The sequence below is a fragment of the Phoxinus phoxinus genome, assembly GCF_949152265.1.
Source record: "Phoxinus phoxinus genome assembly, chromosome: 9".
In the NCBI taxonomy this organism is placed as follows: Eukaryota; Metazoa; Chordata; class Actinopteri; order Cypriniformes; family Leuciscidae; genus Phoxinus; species Phoxinus phoxinus.
The window spans coordinates 22,500,644-22,521,053 of NC_136884.1; the positions used below are offsets into that span (position 1 = coordinate 22,500,644).

General features: G+C 41.7%; 1 protein-coding gene across 1 annotated transcript; it reads left to right on the forward strand.

Annotated features, from left to right (window-relative positions):
- Positions 1–12,011: 12,011 nt before the first annotated feature.
- LOC307003998 (uncharacterized protein) lies at positions 12,012–16,587 on the forward strand (the record flags this gene model as incomplete). The annotated part of the gene is made up of 12 exons (XM_079622939.1): positions 12,012–12,319; positions 12,417–13,989; positions 14,102–14,270; positions 14,357–14,966; positions 15,074–15,189; positions 15,279–15,401; positions 15,553–15,618; positions 15,725–15,813; positions 15,905–16,010; positions 16,098–16,203; positions 16,287–16,387; positions 16,492–16,587. The coding sequence occupies exons 4-12, from the start codon at positions 14,879–14,881 to the stop codon at positions 16,585–16,587; spliced, it is 891 nt and encodes a 296-aa protein (XP_079479065.1). The 5' UTR covers positions 12,012–12,319; positions 12,417–13,989; positions 14,102–14,270; positions 14,357–14,878.
- Positions 16,588–20,410: the final 3,823 nt, after the last annotated feature.

The following is a 20,410-nucleotide window of genomic DNA, read 5'->3' on the forward strand; positions in this document are numbered from 1 at the left end:
GAAGACGGTAACAGTGGGCGGTGAACACGACGTCGACGCAGAGCAATCACGGGCGCAGCTGTTGGAGACGGAGTCAGCGGTACCGGAACGAGTGAGTCAGCGGTTGCTGTTTGGGGGAGCGAATCAACGAGCGCTGGTCGGAGACGAGTGAGGCCGCGGTTGGTGAGACGGTGATGGAGGATTGCACAACGCTGGAAATTAACTAGACTGGGTAGTGGGGATTGCTACCCAGTCATATTGTGAGTACAACCCCAGTTGAAGACCGTCTGAGGAATATTGTGTTGATCATTTTGCATCTAAATCATAATAGAGACAATTCATAATAGAGAATTCATAATAAGAGACTAAGAACTACTTTCCAGTATAACTTACAATCCATAGCTCTTGTTTTCCTCTTTGCTGTGGTGTGATCTATTTGGGGTTGCAGTGTGTACTACATAGTGTGGGTATTTGCGTGCACCAGTGAGTTGTAGTTAGCTTTTTTTCTTGCATTGGACTGGAGATACTGGTAGTTGTTTCTTATTCTTTTCTAGTACCTTATACATTTCTGGAACTGTGGAGACCTACATGCTGTGAGACCAACCCAGGACATTTGTTCATTCACCATAAGGACATCATACCAGACTGGGCTGAAGACTGCATTCCCTTGATAAACTGTTTTTAATATTGAGACCATTTTTTAGTCTAATAAAGTGTTTTTGTAATTCAATCTATCTGTTGAGTGTCAATACTGTCCAGCCCTCAGTGAATGATTAGCTTGGGTCCTGGGTCCCATTAAAACAACCTAGGTGGCGTAGTCGGCTACTGGTATTTAATCGGGCTTAATACAGAAGTGCTGGGTTGTGCAGAAATTATTATAAAAAGCCCCTTTAAATTATTCTTTTTTCTGCGCTCCAGGGCGCAACATCTGGCGCAGTCGGCAGGGTATCTGTTGAACCTGTGTGAGGGACTGAGGACGTTTTGACACTCATGTGGTAGATTGAACTAGGGTTTTGTAAAAAATGTTAATGCCAGTTTTCCCTGGGGCTCCCTGGGTTCCCAAATTTAGTGGGATGGGTGGTGATTTGAGTTATGGGGATTGGAAGGAGCAAATGCAAGGACTTTTAGAGGCTCAAGAAATGAATGAAGCAAAAAAAGTCAAGATTTTATTAGGTGCTTTGGGTGGGAATGCAAAACGAGAGATAAGTGTTTTAGCAGAGGAAGAACGTGATAAGTTGATTAAGATTTTTGACCAATTAGATGCTCTGTATGTTGGAGAAACCCCTTTGCCTGTTCTCCGGTCACAATTTTTTAGCTGCAGGCAGAAATCAGATGAGTCCTTTAAAGCTTTTGTTTTACGGTTGCGAGAACTCTTTCGTAGGTTACAGCGGCGCAGCCCAGAGGGGACCCTGGTGGAAGATCAGCTGAAGGAACAGCTATTGATGGGGATGGAAGATGGGCCGATGCAGAGAGCCTTGAAGACGTATGCCCGCCATCACGCAGAAGGGACCTTTGCTGAACTGCATCAAGAGGCGTTATTGCTGGAGGTGGAGTATGGGCACGGGAGGTATGAGACTGCATGTGCTGCCATAAGTCAGCGGGATGCACCGAATCCACGCCCATATAGACCTGACTGGAAAGCTGAGTTAAAACGTGAGATCTTGGAGGAAGTCAAGGGCCAGATTAAAGAGTTGACTCAGGAAGTGGTGAGAGAGTTGAGAAATTCAAACTGTGTAGCCCCTGTAAATCCTGCATCCTCGCAACAGCCAGCTTTTCCTCTGCCTAGGAGGAGGGAGTATCAGTCGATGAACCGCTGGGACCCTGATGGTAGACCCATTTGTCGACGCTGCCAACAACCAGGTCATATGGCCCGTCATTGTAGAGAGAACAGAGAGCCCAGACAAGCTTTAAACGAGAATGCCCTGTTGTAGAGGTCCAGACGACAGGGTTACATGCTCCAACCGATAATCAAGGGACCCACTCCTTTATTGATAACCACTCCTTTATTGCCGACTGTCCTATAGTGGATGTTGTCATTCAGAATGTTCCCTGTAAAGGCCTACTAGACACGGGGTCACAAGTAACCTTAATGCGGCAGAGTATGCTGGAAGAGACTTTCCCTAGTTATAGATTGGGTGCTGCCCCTCTGTTGACACTGAGAGCTGCAAACGGCCTAGAAATCCCTTATGTGGGGTATGCATTATTGGACTTTGAAATAGCAGGCATCCAACTTCAAGGAAGAGGCGTTGTGATCGTGAAGGATGAATTTTCCACTAACCCCTTAATTATTGGAATGAATGTTATCTCCTCATGTTGGAATGCTCTTTTCCAGGGCTCTTCTCAGTCTTTGTCATTTCAGAACCCGACAGAACAGCAGGTGTGGAAACGGGCCATGGCAACATGTCAACGCATTGATGCTTGGACTACAGATGATGGGTTCCTGGGTTATGTGTGGCCAGCCAGTCGTCGCAGGAGATGGATTCCACCCCAGAGCGAGGTCATCGTGTGGGGCCGTGTTCGAATGGGCCGACAGAACCGCAGTTATTGTGGATTGGTGGAACCCTTGCTAGAGCCGGATGGGCTGGCCGCCGCCCGGACTGTGGCTATCGTTAAGGATGGTAGGATCCCTATCAGACTGTGTAATTTGCAGCCTTATAAAGTGTCTGTAGGCCGGTATCAGAAGCTTGGTCGGTTGTATGAAACATCAGGGGTGGATATCTATGGCCAAAGAGATCTTGATTTGACTCTGAGTACAGATGGGGTCGTCGATATTCGTGTGGTGGAAGCTGGAAGCCCTGAAGAGGAGGTAACTGTTGATGGGGTGAGTCCATTGATGCTTGGATCTGATTTAACTGACCAACAACGTCAAGTTTTTGATGCACTTATGAAAAAGTGGAGTGGAGTGTTTTCAAAGAATGAGGACGATCTAGGGTTTCATGAAACGGTCCAGCATAGGATCTACACCGGCACTGCACCTCCTGTCCGAGAAAAGTTCCGCCCCCTACCCCCAATGATGTATAAGGAGATGAAACTGCTGTTGGCAGGTATGTTGGAAAGAGGAGTAATTTCTGAGAGTAAGAGTCCATGGGCAGCCCCAATAGTCATGGTCAAGAAGAAAGATGGAAGTTGGCGCTTCTGTGTTGACTACAGAAAGTTGAATGCCATTACCCATAAGGATGCATTCCCTCTTCCCCGGATAGAAGAAACATTGACCACCTTAACTCAAGCTGAATGGTTTAGTACACTTGATTTAGCAAGCGGCTATTGGCAAGTGGGGGTGCATGTGGACGATCGCCCAAAGACTGCGTTTACAACTCCTCTGGGCCTATTTGAATTCCAACGTATGCCTTTTGGTCTGTGCAATGGACCAGCTACCTTCCAGCGATTAATGCAGCACTGTTTGAGTGACTATATTGTGGACTTTCTGTTGGTCTATTTAGATGATGTCATTGTATATTCCATGGATTTTGACACCCATCTTCATCATTTGGAGCGAGTATTCCAGCGGCTGGCACACTATGGACTAAAGTTGAGGCTGGACAAGTGTCAGTTCCTTCAGCAGCAAGTGAAATTCCTGGGGCATGTAGTGGACAAGACCGGCATCAGTCCAGATCCTGGTAAAACCGTGGCAGTACAAGAGTGGCCTGTTCCAACCACAATTCGAGAGGTGAGAGCATTCTTGGGCCTAGCTGGCTATTATAGACGGTTTATCGCTAATTTCGCTCGGCTGGCACAGCCTTTAAATGCCCTTTTAGTAGGAGTTCCAGTCAACAAGAAGTCAAATAATCATAGGATTGAGTGGACTGCGGAGTGTCAAACTGCATTTGAAAATCTAAAGATCTGTCTCACTCAGGCTCCTATTCTAGCATTTGCTGATTTCTCCCTGCCGTTCGTTCTTTATACTGATGCTAGCCACCAGGGACTGGGAGCAGTGTTATCGCAGGTCCAAGATGGGCAAGAACGTGTGATCGCCTATGCAAGCCGCAGCCTCCACCCTGCGGAACGGAATGATGCTAATTATAGCTCTTTTAAGTTGGAGTTGCTAGCTCTAAAATGGGCTATGACAGAGAAATTTAAGGACTATCTGACTGGAGCTAAATGTACTGTTGTTACAGATAATAACCCGGTGGCCCACCTGCAGACAGCGAGACTGGGAGCGGTGGAACAACGCTGGGCAGCCCAACTGGCAAACTTTGACTTCACAGTGAAATATCGAGCTGGGCGTGAAAATGCTAATGCTGATAGTCTGTCCAGGTTCCCAGTGGATCGAATGGCTCCTATGGAGGTACGACGAGTTGAGGCAACAGAAGATACCTGTGAGCCAGTCATTGACCTCCCAGATGTTGAGGAGTGGCGGAAGAGCCAAGGTGAAGACGAGGAACTTCAGCAGGTATGGAAGTATGTGGAGTCAAATAGTGCACCCTCGGCCATGGAGCGAGCCAATATGTCTTTGATGGTGAAACAACTCCTTCGACATAGTGCTAAGCTTGTGATGCAAGATGGTGTTGTGTATAAGAAAATGATTGACCCCAGTACCCATGAGTTGCACCTACAGATTATCTGTCCGACTTCTAGACGGGAGGAAGTATGGCGACGATACCATGATGCGTCTGCACATGCAGGAGTTTCACGGACGCTCTCCAGGGTCAGACTCCACTTTTTCTGGCCGAAGATGGAGGAGACTGTCAAGGGGTACCATCTGGGTTGTGTCGCTTGTGGCCTACAGAAAAGTAAAAATGAGAAGGCCCCCCTTAATCCAATCCTTGTATCGTTCCCCTTAGAAGTAGTGTCATTAGACTTCTTGACATTAGGCCGTCCAGCTGATTTGTGCCAAAATATTTTAGTCATTGTTGATTTGTTTACTCGTTATGCATGGGCTATCCCTACGAACGATCAAACTGCTAAGTCGACAGTCAGGGCTTTGTGGGAACAGGTCGTCCAGACTTTTGGTTGTCCTTTGAGATTCCATTCTGATATGGGCCCAAATTTTGAATCCGCAATGATGAAAGAGTTTTGCAACTTGTACGGTACAGCTAAGAGCCGAACAACCCCTTACCATCCGGCCGGGAATGGTAGAGTAGAGAGGGTAAATAAGACATTACTGGGAATGCTGCGTACTTTAGAGAGAGACAAGCAGGACAGGTGGCCAGAATTTCTCCCCGAGTTGATGCAGGCGTATAATAACACCATACATGGAGCTACAGGGTTTACACCTTCATATTTGATGTTTGGCCGTTCCTTGCGGACACCAGTAGATATGAGCCTTGGAGTAGGAATAGGACGAACGAGAAAAGATTTGACTGGGTGGGTACAAGAGCACCATAAAAAATTGAGTTGGGCTTATGCGTCAGCGAAAAGAGCCATGGATAATGCTGCAACACGATCTAAACAGACCTATGATCGTAGGGCCAAAGCTACCCCATTGTTGGCAGGTCAGCGTGTTTGGGTTCGGGACCGAAATAGGCAAGGGCGTGGGAAGTTGTGCAGTTGGTGGGACCCTACGCCTTATGTTGTACTAGAGACTTTGGGAAATACTGGACTGGTGTATCGGGTGAGACCAGAACAAGGGGGAAAAGAGAGAAGTTTACATCGAAATGCCCTTAAATTGTGTTCTGCTCCTGAAAAAAGACATCTGCAACCTATAGTGCCTGAAGAGACTAGGCCACAGTTGAATCCCATGCCTTATAGCATCTGGGTTGCCTCAGAGCCTGATCATGTAAACGAAGAGAACCAAGTTAGACGTTCTGTGCGTCCGAATTTAGGGCAACGTCCTGTGCGGTATAGATGAATTTAAGTAATTGCAGGGACTGCTGATATTTTAGTGTGGGGGGATGTGATGGGAGTGAATTATTGATGAATGTATTTTTGATACACATTTTAATGTTATATGATTGACTCATCGATCAAATTACTGTTGTACTATGCTCATTTCTTAACACCTGTGCATAGACTAATCAGTGACCTAGTGCCATAGGCTGGTTAAGAAAAGGTGGAGACTGTTGCCCTTTAAGACCGTGTGCTTAAGAGACTTGAGGTGTGCGTCGTTTGGACTGTGTCTTTTACGTGCGAGTCGATATCCGGTTGAGTGTTTTAAACAGGTGCTGGCGTCTGAGAAGAAACGCTGAACAGTGATAACCAAGCGTTTTACGGCTGTGCGGGAACGAGTGAGTCGGAGTATTGTGAAGACGGTTACGCAGAGCGATCACGGGCGCAGCTGTTGGATATAAGTGAGTCGGCGATCGTTTGAAGACGGTAACAGTGGGCGGTGAACACGACGTCGACGCAGAGCAATCACGGGCGCAGCTGTTGGAGACGGAGTCAGCGGTACCGGAACGAGTGAGTCAGCGGTTGCTGTTTGGGGGAGCGAATCAACGAGCGCTGGTCGGAGACGAGTGAGGCCGCGGTTGGTGAGACGGTGATGGAGGATTGCACAACGCTGGAAATTAACTAGACTGGGTAGTGGGGATTGCTACCCAGTCATATTGTGAGTACAACCCCAGTTGAAGACCGTCTGAGGAATATTGTGTTGATCATTTTGCATCTAAATCATAATAGAGACAATTCATAATAGAGAATTCATAATAAGAGACTAAGAACTACTTTCCAGTATAACTTACAATCCATAGCTCTTGTTTTCCTCTTTGCTGTGGTGTGATCTATTTGGGGTTGCAGTGTGTACTACATAGTGTGGGTATTTGCGTGCACCAGTGAGTTGTAGTTAGCTTTTTTTCTTGCATTGGACTGGAGATACTGGTAGTTGTTTCTTATTCTTTTCTAGTACCTTATACATTTCTGGAACTGTGGAGACCTACATGCTGTGAGACCAACCCAGGACATTTGTTCATTCACCATAAGGACATCATACCAGACTGGGCTGAAGACTGCATTCCCTTGATAAACTGTTTTTAATATTGAGACCATTTTTTAGTCTAATAAAGTGTTTTTGTAATTCAATCTATCTGTTGAGTGTCAATACTGTCCAGCCCTCAGTGAATGATTAGCTTGGGTCCTGGGTCCCATTAAAACAACCTAGGTGGCGTAGTCGGCTACTGGTATTTAATCGGGCTTAATACAGAAGTGCTGGGTTGTGCAGAAATTATTATAAAAAGCCCCTTTAAATTATTCTTTTTTCTGCGCTCCAGGGCGCAACATTTAGCCTGTTTTATTGATCTGCTAAGTAGCATATTCCAATAGCAATACATCCTAATTAAGCAGTAATTTGCTAAAAATTAGTGTCTAATTATCTAACTTATATATCAGCATTTTATATACTATCACACTCAAGATATTTGAACTGTTTTAATCGAATAGCAAATCATTAAACTACATGTAGTGCAGATTTATTTTATCTTACGTGGAGTTTGCGTTGGTGTTTGAAATGAACTACAAGCAGGTCTCTTACAATCCATCTTCTACAGAGAATGCCGGCGAATACACAAACCTGCCAGACATAGCTATGTGAGCGTGCCGTGAACGCACATGACGTCACGCCCAGTCTCAAATTGCGGCCCGAATCCCTCTTATTTATTTTACTTTACAGGATTATAGAGACAATCTCAGTGATCAGAGAAGGGCTCATTCAGCCCATCAGGCAATTGTTTAAGCATGTATGGGTTAGAAAACTGGTATTTTTAACATGAAAAGTTGCTTAATGCACCTTTAACTCTTGTAATGTATAATAATATGTCATTATACGTTGCTTTAAAACTTTTGTGAGAGTCAAAATTTAAGTTTTTGAGTTGTATGAAAGTTTTCGAATGTTCATTTTGCACTTTAATCCTTTTGTATGTAGAAAATAATTGAATAAACAACTGAAATGTGATCATAAATGCTGTCTTTATTTAAAACCTCAAAAATACAGGACAGCAGAATCAAATAGTAGTGTTTTAGATCACAACCAACAAATCAATCAACAGGAAAATAAAACATTATAAAATAATGTTATCTGTTAACTATGTACATTACATAAGTCACTAAAGTACAACTAGCAAACACTTCTTTTTGTCCATTGCCTAAATGTATTTTTCTTGCCATGGCACCTGGGGCCTGTACCATGAAGGTAGCTGAACAAACTCGGGGTTACAGGATTAGTTTTGAGTTGACAAAACCAAACCGATGCAATCAGGCTGTATTGGTACCATGACGCAGCTCATCAACTTTCTCTGTCAACTCAGGCTTTGATCTTAAGTTATGATTAATCCACGAGCGCGTGCACATACCAAAGTGACGTTGGCACCGAACAACCAATCGCGTTCGATATGGATAGAGCGAGAGCGATATATTTTTTCCGCGGAGGAGCAAGAGATAATCATTCAGAATTACGATTAATTTAAATATGTATTACAAGCTCGAAACAATACGGTCTCTGCTGCCAAAGCAAGAGAAGACTGTTGGAGAAAGATTGCTGATTGCGTTAATGTGTAAGCTAAACAAATAGGCTACGTTCTATATTAATGTAAAATTATGTAGGCTATATAAGTAGGCTATCAATGTATGTGTGTGTGAAATATAGCCTATATTTTTTATAATATATAAAAATGTGCATGTATATAGCTACTAATAAAGATTAATATTCATTGATTTTTAGATGCAACTCCAAACGTTCTTGGCAGCAGATAAAGACAAAATATAAAAATATAATTCAAAGTAGTAAGTATTTACACGTAACCTTTTATTATTTTTTGTAAACATTTGATCACAAACACTTCTAGTTCTAGAAAAAAGAGTGAAATTCAGAAAACCGGTGGAGGGCCACTCCTCCAGAATACACTGAGTTGCTCTGAGTAGCAATAAGGGACGGCCGATTGTGGATGGGATTACAGGTGCTGTACAATCTGACCCTGTACTGGCTCCTCTAAGCAAGTAACACTGGGTACGTGTGCGATACATTACTATTTTAAGTTTTAGATATGGCTGACTGTATGTTCTGCAGTCGAGGGAAATGCAGTGTCCCTGTTGAAGCCAGCACACACACACAGTCTCACACACAGTCTCTCCCACACAGAGGTCAGTATGCAGCAGACAGAACACCAGAAACATAACCTGCTTTATAACAGTTATGCTTTATATTGCCCTACTTTTATTTATTAGGGTGGAGGAAATGATGAAGACACTGTTCTGAGACAGTTGCTGAGGTGAATGCACTGGGCTTTTTATTAAGGCAAACATTTGAATGTGTGGCATAAAACAGGGACTGGCCCTTACACATCATTCAACAACAACATTCAGAAGAAATGTGAACAAGTTAAGGATTTAAAACCATTGACATAAATTACAGGTGTTTGTCAAGGAACTTTTTGTGAGTTGATTAGCCTCCAGAAAACTTGTAATGATCGTGGTGTAAACTTGTGAACTTGTTTGTGGTGGAATTATACTTCAGGGCCCTTTACAAAAGGAGCCTAGAGCTAGACGGCACACTAAATGAGCCTATAGACATAGAGACTGCACACTAAAGGAGCCTGACTGTGAGCTGAGGAGGATCCACGTTTAAATAATAAATAAATTGGAGATCAAACAGCTGGATTAAACTGATCTCAGTATGTGAACTTATTTAACCAAGTAACACTTTAGCATGAATATTTATTAATGCAACTTCATCTTGTCTCTTTCTCCCCCCCCGTCCCACAAAACCAATAAAAAGTTTGAGACCTATCTGCAGTTTCAATGTGCTTTTATTAAGTGTAATATTGCATGGTGATTGCATCTACATCTGCACTGGGTGGTCAAGTGGCCCTGTCTGAGGGTCATCATTATGGTTATTTTGTAGGTTGCAAATTAACAGTGTTTTGTACTGTACCAAATTTAACTTGCTTTCCTCAAAGTGCTGACACAACACAGACTCACAGAAAGTAGATCCTTGTTATATCTGTTAATGTTACTATTAATTTAAAGATTCATCTCACAGAAAATAATAATTTCACATGTTCACATCATCTCTACCTGAACATTAAGGCTGTGAAAGGACTTTCTATTAACATAATCTGCCTAATGTTCTCTTAGAGAAGTGGAGATTGCAACATGTGTGCAGGCTATTGCTCCAATGACTCTAGGGAATCCATAAGATTAACCGAATAATAATACAAAATATTAAAAATAATTCTTATGTACTGTAGTAGCCAACATTTGTGAAATTAGCTTTTTGAAAAAAAAAAAAAATTGTTCATGTGATGTCACCCTATCAATATATCTTACCCGCAATTTTATAAAAGCCCTTTTTTATGGACATGGTCGATATATGTCCGGGGAACATTATTAATGAAACTATCACTCCTGCAGAGCGAGGACCACCTTGCGAATAGTTCGACAAACCCCTAGATTCTGTGCATCACCGATCGTGCAAGTATGTAGCCTACCACTTGCAAAAAAACGCAACACAATACCATTTGCGGTACAGTAATGAATTCGACGTGTTAAATTCTTTATGTGCGGCGCAAGAAGTTTGCAAAGATAAGATATTCCTTCCGCAGAAAATCTGTATCTTTCATACAAACTATCAGGAAAGGCAAGGGGATTTTGTCTGGCTAAAAACTCTTTCTCTACGATGTGCTCGTCTAACAATTTGCGCTGAGATGTCCACAGGATTTGGAAGAAAATGTAAAGCCATTGCAACAGACACTGGGAATTAGTTACGTCACCTATATGTTTCTTTGCTCACAGCTGATTGGTCAAACTTCAGTCTGAGATCTCGAATCTAGAACTTAACCTGCCCCGGAGCAGGCTAGCCGTGCAGCGTAAGATACCATGGCAACGAACACCGATTAAAGCCGAGCTGCTTTCATAGTACCTAAAACCCAGGGTTGGCGGAAACTAAGCTGAGACATAGCTGGCTAGCCACCTAAACCGGCTTCATGGTACAGGCCCCTGGCCAGCATGTGACACAAAGTAATCTTTAAGTAGGTCACGCTGCTGTTTAGCAGCTAGGCTAGGATTACATGACCTTTCAGCTGGCACACATTGTGTCACGGGGTGACCAGGGCCGGTGAAGCAGTCGATTCTGTTCCCTTTCGGAATTCCTGTTCCCCCTGACAACGCATGCGTAGCAGATGCATCAAAGGACAGCTGGAAGTACGGAAAGCGAAAAAGGCCAAAAGCATTGGCGCAACATTTAAATGTTTTGATACACTACAGCATAATAAAATGGTTCTCACACTCCAGTAATATGTCTGTGAATTGATTTAATCTTGCACTTGTTCATAGTTTTTGTATTATGTCTGAATATATTGAATTTTACCCATACAAATTGCGTTATCTGTCCGTGTTGACGTCCAAAATGCCTCATATTATTGTCTCATTATTATTTATAAAGATTACAAAATGTCAGCGATGACAAGTTTATGATATACAACTTTGAAAACAGTATAGAAAATGTATTAACAATATGTTCAATGTCACCATAATACACAAGAGAAAGTTCCTCATATTATTGTCACAAGGGAAACACATTTTCAGGAGACACCTTTTATGTTCCCTGAATTTATTTTTTATGAAATAAAAAATAAATAAATAAATATGAATAAAACCATATATTGCTATTATTACCTTCTTTAAAAAATTTCACATGCAAGATGCATGGGTGCAACATATCATTCTAATCGTAATTAATGAACATACAATTTCAGAGTGCACTAATTAAATCAATCAATTAATCAAGTTAATAAATGGTGTTATAAATTGGGGAGATGACCACACAGCATTGTCATCAGAATTTCTATTCTTGCTGGCACATTCCAACAATGGGTCCAAAAGTGTATGAGGAAATCATTAACTACAAAACTCAGGGCGCATACCCATTTGGCATAAAAAAAGACCATAAATATGTCATTCGCAGACGCTCCTCCAATTTCCAAATTGATGGTAAGTAATCAATTCTAAATTATAATTATTCTAGACAGTGGAGATCACTCTAGATAAGTCCACAGACAGGAGTGAGGTATAGTGATACACCGATACTTTATACAAAAAGCCCATACATGTCCATAGACTACATAGCCTTCTTATAATTGACTTGCCAGCAACTAGAACATCAAAAATAACCTATCCTGCAATTTCTATTTAAATTGGCCTATTTCTTTCATTGGGACTTCAGAACCTTCTTGCAGGTTATTGTTTAGGTTTTACTAACAATAAAGCTATTTCAATAGATGGCCAACTTTACTACATCTCCTCAAAAAGTGGTATGGGTTTGAGAAAAAAGGTGGTTGTTGGACAAAAAGAGGCCAACCAAATATTCACAGACTTCCATGCCAGCCCCCACGGAGCACACTGTGGAACGGAAAAAACAAAGCTTGCCATTTCAGCGAGGTTCTACTGGCCTGGAATGGGGGTGGATATAGATAAATGGGTAAATACTAAATTATTCCCTTTTAACTTTGCTGTGAAACATACAAATGGATTATGTTTTGGAATGCATTTCTCATGTGCTTATTTCTGAACATCAGGTTTTGCAGTGTGCCCAGTGCCAATTTAGCAGACTGTCCATCAAGCAGGAGCCCAAGTACATCCCAATATGTGCATGTAAGCTTGTCCACAGATGTTCATGGGTTTTGAGACTGGTATTTCATGAGTTCACAGAATTTAAATTTATTTATTGTGCTATTTTAATTAAGGTGGATAAGCCTCGGGAACTGCTGGGCATGGATTTAGTGGGGGAAAGTCACCAAAACCAACCAGGGAAATGAGTACATTTGTGTCCTCGTTGACTATTATACTAAATGGTCCGAGGCATATGCAATTCCCAATAAATCTGCAGCAGTTGTCTCGCGCTGCATTATTAATTTTTTCTACAGGTTTGGGGCACCAAAGAGAATACTCACTGACCAAGGCACTGAGTTTGTAAACCAGGTTTGTTGAATGAACTAAATTCAATCTGCACAAGAATTTAATGGTTTCACACATTTGTTTTGTTTTTTTGTAGATTAATTAAAGGGGTCATGACATGAGAAACCAAATTTGCCTTGATCTTTTGGTATATAAGAGGTCTTTGTACCATTAAAACGTCCTGCAAGTTTCATAGCTTAAGACGTCCTCCCCATTATAAACGAATCATTTATTTAATCAAGCTCTAAATACAGCTCGTTCTGGATCCATGGTAAGAAGTGACGTCACGGTACGAAGTGACGTACCAGTGTTTGCATATAGACCGCCTCCAGCACAAGGCAACTACGCTTAAAGCGCAAGACAACTACGCTTAAAGCGCAAGGCAACTACGGTCATTTCGCGTCATAGTCGCGCCCGCGCGCTGCGCGCCTCACAAGTGCTCAGTCGACGGACAGCGAGTGGGTCTGTGTACAGGGAAATTACGATGCCACGCAGATGTGCTGTTCCTGGCTGTGGACAAACAACATCTTTGAATACGCTGCGAAAGATCCAGTCGTCAGGGAAAAATGGATGCACTTTATTTTTTGCGGACGTCTCAGTCACGGCAGTGTTAGTTTAAGCGTTTGTTCTATACATTTGAAGGATGACTGTTTTGAGAACAAATCCCAAAATGATGCTGGCTTTGCCAGAAAACTGCTGCTCAAAGATAAGTCTGTGCCGACTATTCTGGGCTCAACAACGACGGCGCAAACTGTAAGTAATATATTTAAAACTTTAAACTACTTTTTAAATACGCCGAATCCGCAAATGTTCTGGCTGGGGGCGTTAATAATTGATGCATAGGCACTGACATTAGCCAATCATAACAGTCGGCGTTAACACTGAACTCTTAAAGGGGAAACACCCCCAAAACAGACTGTTTGAATCAGAGGATGAGAAACAGGGTGGGAAAAGGTCATAAATCACTACATTTTAAAAGTGTTTTGTAAAAAAAACTATAGTAATACTATAATTGCACCTAAGGGAACATAATAATAAAATAAAAAAAACCATGTCATGACCCCTTTAATGTATGTTTTGCAAACAGATCAACGAAGAGCTCTGTGCCTTCCTAAATGTTGAGAGAAGCCTCTGTGCCCCATACCATCCACAAACAAACGGGCTCGTGGAAAAACTAAATGGAACCATTCAAAGGTGAACCTTCATTAACTGGTTGCTTTGTGGGAATGCAATATTCATGGAAATATTGGTGTCTTTGAAAATTGGTTACTCATAACTTTCAACTCCTTTCTCCTTATGACTCTAGAGCCTTGTGCAAATTAGTGGATGCAAGACCAGAAAAATGGGACGAGTACCTAGATGCAGTAATGTTTGGTCTTAGAACCAAGACACAGCTGACAACTAGGTACTCTCCATTTTTCTTAATGTTCGGCATGGAGGCACGATATCCTTGTGAGGTGCCTGAGACGTATGAGGTATGTGATCATTTACATTGTTCCATATAAATATCTATCAATTACAAGTTAGTGAAATATTTTAAATCTTCAATGTTTCTGAAAAGCTCAACAGCACAGTGGAATCTGTCATAGCAGAGGACAAATGCCATTTCTCTGAAGGAGAAAATGGACAACATTGTAAAAAAAAATGTACGAAAAAAACAGGACAGGAGACAGAAGGTGGCAAATCAGGCACCATTTTTTGTAGGGCAGAAGGTCCTACGAAAAAATATAAGGACCCAGCAGAGGAAAGGGGGCAAGCTTGAGCAGAGCTGGTTGGGACCTTATGAAATTATCCATTTGCAAGAAAAAAGCGCTGATTTAAGGGATGAAAATGGCAAGATATTCCCCAAAATCAACACTGACCATCTCAAACCATTTAAAGAAGACACACCCCGGATACCCCATATAATTACCCAAGAACCACAGCATAAAAGAACACGTAAAGAAACGTCACACCTGTAGACCTCACCATCACCAAATCACATGAAAACCAGCCCCCACCATCACCTCCATCCTCACCAATTGACTTATCAATTGGATCAAAATATTCTATATCCTCTCCCCAGTCTCCATTGAACTTTTCTATGAAAATGCCACTTTCCTCTCCTGTGTCCCACACCACTACAATGACGACAGAGGTACCAGCTGACACCACAGACACCGTGCATGGCTGTAAGTGTTGATGTAAAGTCAGATCTTATAATTGATCATTATTAGTCTAATTTCTAATATATTTGTGAGGTGGTAGGTGCAATGCTGTTTTTGGTTATCCTCTGTAGGTATCAAGAGTGCCTGGGCTGGAAACGACAGTTATGTCCTGCTGTCCAGAGTGGGACCCTATAAATTATTTTATAAGGACCTACGGATCGGCCCTGGAAGGGAGTTGGAGAGTGAGGTACACATTTCATTGATTTTGACAGACAAGACTTTCATCTGCTATGTTAATATTTTGTATTAATGTTTAATTTTGCAATGTGTGTCAAGGTTCTGAATGCGTATCTGTCCCTGAAAGTAAGGGAGCACAATTTTACATCACCGGGCAAAGCATTCCATATGGAGACATTTGCCAGGACAGACATGTGGAAGGGCAAATATGAAAGGCTCAAGGTGTCCTGCTAATTTTATCTATTTTGCATTGTATTACTTGTGCTAATGCCCATTTTGTTCAAGGCTTTGTGTACATTCGTTTGTGGTGTTGGTACATACTCAAGGCGTTGGTTAGCAAGGTATAGATCATAATGAGGTGTTTTTTTCCCAGTTGGACCCAGCAAACTATGAGGTCATAGTGGGCATTGTAAATGAGGGCCACCACTGGTTCCTAGTTGTAAGTATTTGTGGTATAGAACAGTTTCCCTTAAATTTTCCCTTATCCCCCTGATTTACATTATTATACCACTATCGTGTTGTCTGGATATTTTTGCATGTTATAGGCTATATACCCATCCCAACAAAAAAACATTCTGCTTGACTCAATTGGAGAGTCAAACATAAAAAAGAAAAGGTGTTTGGAGACAACCAGGTATTTTTCATGCACCACAATCATATGTAGTGTTATTGTACAATATGTAGCTACTTTATGCTTGAAAGAGAACATACTATCTTGTTTGTAGAGCCCTGATGATGACAAAGGGTGTTTCAGTTACAAACTGGGTGTGTGAAAGCTTGCCTCACCCCCTTCAGAGGGATGCAATATCATGTGGTGTGTTCGCTTTGAAGGTGTGTGATTTATAGCATTGTAGCAAATATTAAATGTTAATTAAAATGGGATGATACTTTAGTAAATTTTTCTTGTTACTTCCTCAGTTTGCAGAACACATTCTGCAGAATACTAGAATTGACTTCTCCAATGAGCCACAAGAAATAACCAGATTCCGAATGGAGATTGCTTTAATTCTGCTCCGCCAATCTGGTATTGCTTTATAAACTCATGAATGTTATTGACATGCTTTTTGACGTGCATCACTTTCATTAGTGTTGTACTGTACCTCATAGATGACCTAAGTGACCTGTGCCACTTTTGTGGAGAGGCAGAAACGTTTGAGGACTCTGAAGGAGAGGCAGAAACAGTTCATGAGTCTACAGATGTTCTTTGGGTAACTATGGCTGACCATTTTTGGTTGGTGTATCATACACAAAGTAATAATGAATGGATTGTTGTTTTTAAATTGTTATTCTTATTTCTTATTTTTATATATAGATTGCCTGTGATGACTGTGGGCGATGGTTCCACGTGAAGTGTGTGGGCAATCCATCCACGGAGGATGAATACAAATGTGCTTCTTGCAATAAATAACTTGATTATGAAGCCATTGTTTTTGGAGTTTGTTTATTTTCCCCTTAACTTTCACATTGGTTAAACCTACTCGAAAATCAGTCTTTCAAAACAAGCATTATTTATTTTATAAAATGTGACATTAAAAGCACCTGTGAAGTAATTGTGGTTCAAATAGTCCTGCACTAGAGGCTTATCTGTACTAACCAAAGCCAAACATTACATTAAAATCAGTAATACGTTTTAAATGTGAAAAGAAATAAGCTGGATTGCATTTACAGATGCAAAAAACTCGCTTCTAAAAATATATATATATAAAAAAAGTTTCGGAATTTTTTTTACTTTTTTAACCGTTTTGCTTCCCGTACATCCAGATGTGCTTGTGCATATTGAGTTCTGGTGGTACGTATGGTAACTCGGCAACTACGCACGACTTGTAGTATGATTGCGTAAAGGGGAACAGGAATTCCGGAAGGGAACCGAATCGACTGCTTCACCGGAACCTTTGCTCGGGAGTTGTTGCTATTGTATTTTCATTTTACAGTCTACACTGTAACAGGTGCCAATATCACTTTTGACCTAGACAGCCAATATTATAACGGTAAAAATTATAGCACACTACGACAGAGGTGTCAAAAGTATTCACATTCATTACTCAAGTAGAAGTACAGATACTAGGGTTTAAAATGACTTCTGTAGAAGTTGAAGTATCAACTCAAGCTTTTTACTTAAGTAAAAGTGTAAAAGTACATGGTTTCAAAACTACTTAAAGTATAAAAGTAAAAGTAAGGCAAAAAAATGCCATTAAGGACAAAAGCTTAGACCGCCCCAAAGGGGCCTATAGTGCACCCCCCCTCCTCAAACATTCTAAGGCCATAATGACTAATGTTATATATATTAAAATGTAAATGTTGAAAAACTTGTGAGGCACTAGGCTACCGGTTTCAGCCGCATATAAGGATTTTGGATATTGCCATCTTTGTGGGGATATTTTGACACTATAATGGTTGCGCGCACACACACACTCTCTCTCTCCCACACACACACTCTCTCTCTCTCCTCTCTCTCTCTCACAGACACACGCACGCACTCTCTCTCTCTCTCTCTCTCTCACACACACACACACACACACACACACACTCTCTCTCTCTTCTCTCTCTCCACACTCTCTCTTCTCTCTCACACACACACTCTCTCCTCTCACACACTCTCTCTCTCTCTCTCTCACACACACACACTCTCTCTCTCTCTCACACACACTCTCTCTCTCTCTCACACACACACACACACACACACACACACCACACACACACACTCTCTCACTCTCTCTCTCTCTCTCTCTCTCACACACACACACACACACACACTCAGTCTCCCTCTCACACACACTCGCTCTCTCACACACACGCACACACTCTCTCTCTCCTCTCTCTCACACACACACGCACGCACACACACACACACTAACGATTATGTTTGCCACTTATCCCGCGATTGTCATACAGTAGGCAATATTGTAAAAACGGCTGTCCCCAAAGCAATATTTGACGCGATTTGCCCCGTATTCTTGAGCACAAAACTGTTGATTAATTTCTCCCTCGCTTACCGCATCTACAGTAGGTTTCCTTCGGAGGAGTTTTGCCGCTTCCCACAACCAAATGTAACTACAGCGCGGACAGCCTCTCACAAGTTAGAAAGAAAACACAAAGCCAATCAGTTTAGCGATGTGTGTTCAGGAGGCGGGACTCAGATCTATTGTATAATTGGCCATTTTTTGAACGACGACAAGCCAGAATGAAAACAAGCGGGAATGAAAACAAGCAGAAATGAAATAGGAGTAACGAGGCTATTTTTAAAATGTAAGGAGTAGAAAGTACAGATAATTGCGTGAAAATGTAAGGAGTAGAAGTAAAAAGTCGGCTGAAAAATAATTACTCAAGTAAAGTATAGATACCCAAAATTTCTACTTAAGTAATGTAACGAAGTATTTGTACTTCGTTACTTGACACCTCTGCACTACGATAGTAATAAGGTCAATTAAATTCTTACCTGCATTTCTTGCTGAAGAACTGATAATCCATGTTGAGCCCGTCTCCCCAACCATTTTCTCATCCACACTCGTTTATTCTTCCGCTTTTGTTTTTTCGCACAACAAACGATCATTATTGATACAGCAAGTTTTCGTGTTACAGTATCCATTTTGTTTACATCCGCTTTCCTGCTTCCGATCTGCTGCGTAGATCACGTGAAGCGCTTCCTCTGGCACGATAATCTTAGTAACATTTTGTAGTGTGTGATGCGCCGCGATTTTCAAATCTTGTAGTATGAGCATGTTTAAGATTTGAGGTAAGAAAATCTGCAAAGATTCTCCTAAAGTTGTGTGCTGCAACCAGATTTAAAAATCGGTTAGGATTTCAAAACTCCTGTAGTGTGAGCCAGGCATTACCCGTCGAAGTTAGTTTGAATCGATCTGCCATGTGTTTTTGTTTGTTTGCATCTTTTATCCACACTAGTTCACTTTCTGTTAATTTATTTAAGTGTAGACAAAGCTTCCATGCAGGATCTGGGTGCTTTCTGTGTGAAAAATCAATCGATAAACGCATTTGGCAAAGCAAGTGCATTTAAACTCGCTCTGAAATGTCAGCAGACTGGTGTGAACTTTGGGCCTACAGCAGCTGAGGTTTTTTTTTCCTTTTAGAGGACTCTTTGAAATGAACAGTACCCAGGTTCCTGCACACATGTACAAATGTGGTTGCTATCAGCTTATTTATAAACAAAAAAGATAAGCTCAATTACTTTATTTGATATTTGACAAGGCTTTTATTTTCATAGTCAATTGTTTTATAGTAACTTTTAATGGAGGACTCATAGTGGAGAACAAGTACAACGTTTGATAAAATGGAAAAACTGCATTTGAATAAAAATTACTTTTCAAACCTTATTTGTATTTAGGGATGCACAGAATGTTCGGCAACCGAAATTATACCGAATAAGTAAAAAGGTAGAATAAATTTTGCCAAACAATGACGTTTTTAATGACGCGATCAAATAGTAACCCGCGTAGAGTGAGAGGCGCGCGCTTTATGCAGCAAACATGTCAGCAGTGTGGAAGCACTTTAAAGTGTCAAAGAAAGAGGCAAAAACGGCCGTTTGCTGACACTGTTCTGCTGAATTGTCCAGAAGGGGTGCAATCTGCAAAAACGTACAGCACTTCAAGTTTAATTTCACTTAAAATCAAGACACGCCAAACATCATGCAGAGTACGAGAAAGACACGGCGGCGGCTACGGCAACAGCAGCAGCGAAAAGGAAAGTAGCTCCTCCCAGTCTTAGGACACCCACTCCATCTGTGGCTGACTTCTTAGAAAAGGCAAAAAAGTTTGCCAATGACAGTGCCAAAGCTAAAGGTATTACTAAAAGGATAATGGAATTCATCGCATTGGATGATCAACCATTCTCTGTTGTAGAGGATGTTGGATTTCGCAGGCTTATAGACCATATTGAGCCCCGTTACACCATGCCTAGACGGTATTTCTCAGACGTGTGCTTACCTGAGATGTATAACGTCGTTTCAACTCACGTCCATGAGCTCTTGGCAACAGATATTGCAGCCCTCAGCTTCACGACTGATATTTGGAGCTCGGATGTGAGCCCCACCAGTATGCTGAGTTTAACGGCGCAGTGGATCGATACAGATTTCAAGCTACAAAAGATTGTGCTTCACTCACAAGAGTTTAGAGGGTCCCATACAGCTGTAGCCATATCCGAGGCGTTCGCCAACATGTTTGACACTTGGCGTATCGACCGGTCTAAAGTGCATGCGGTAGTCAGTGACAACGCAAGAA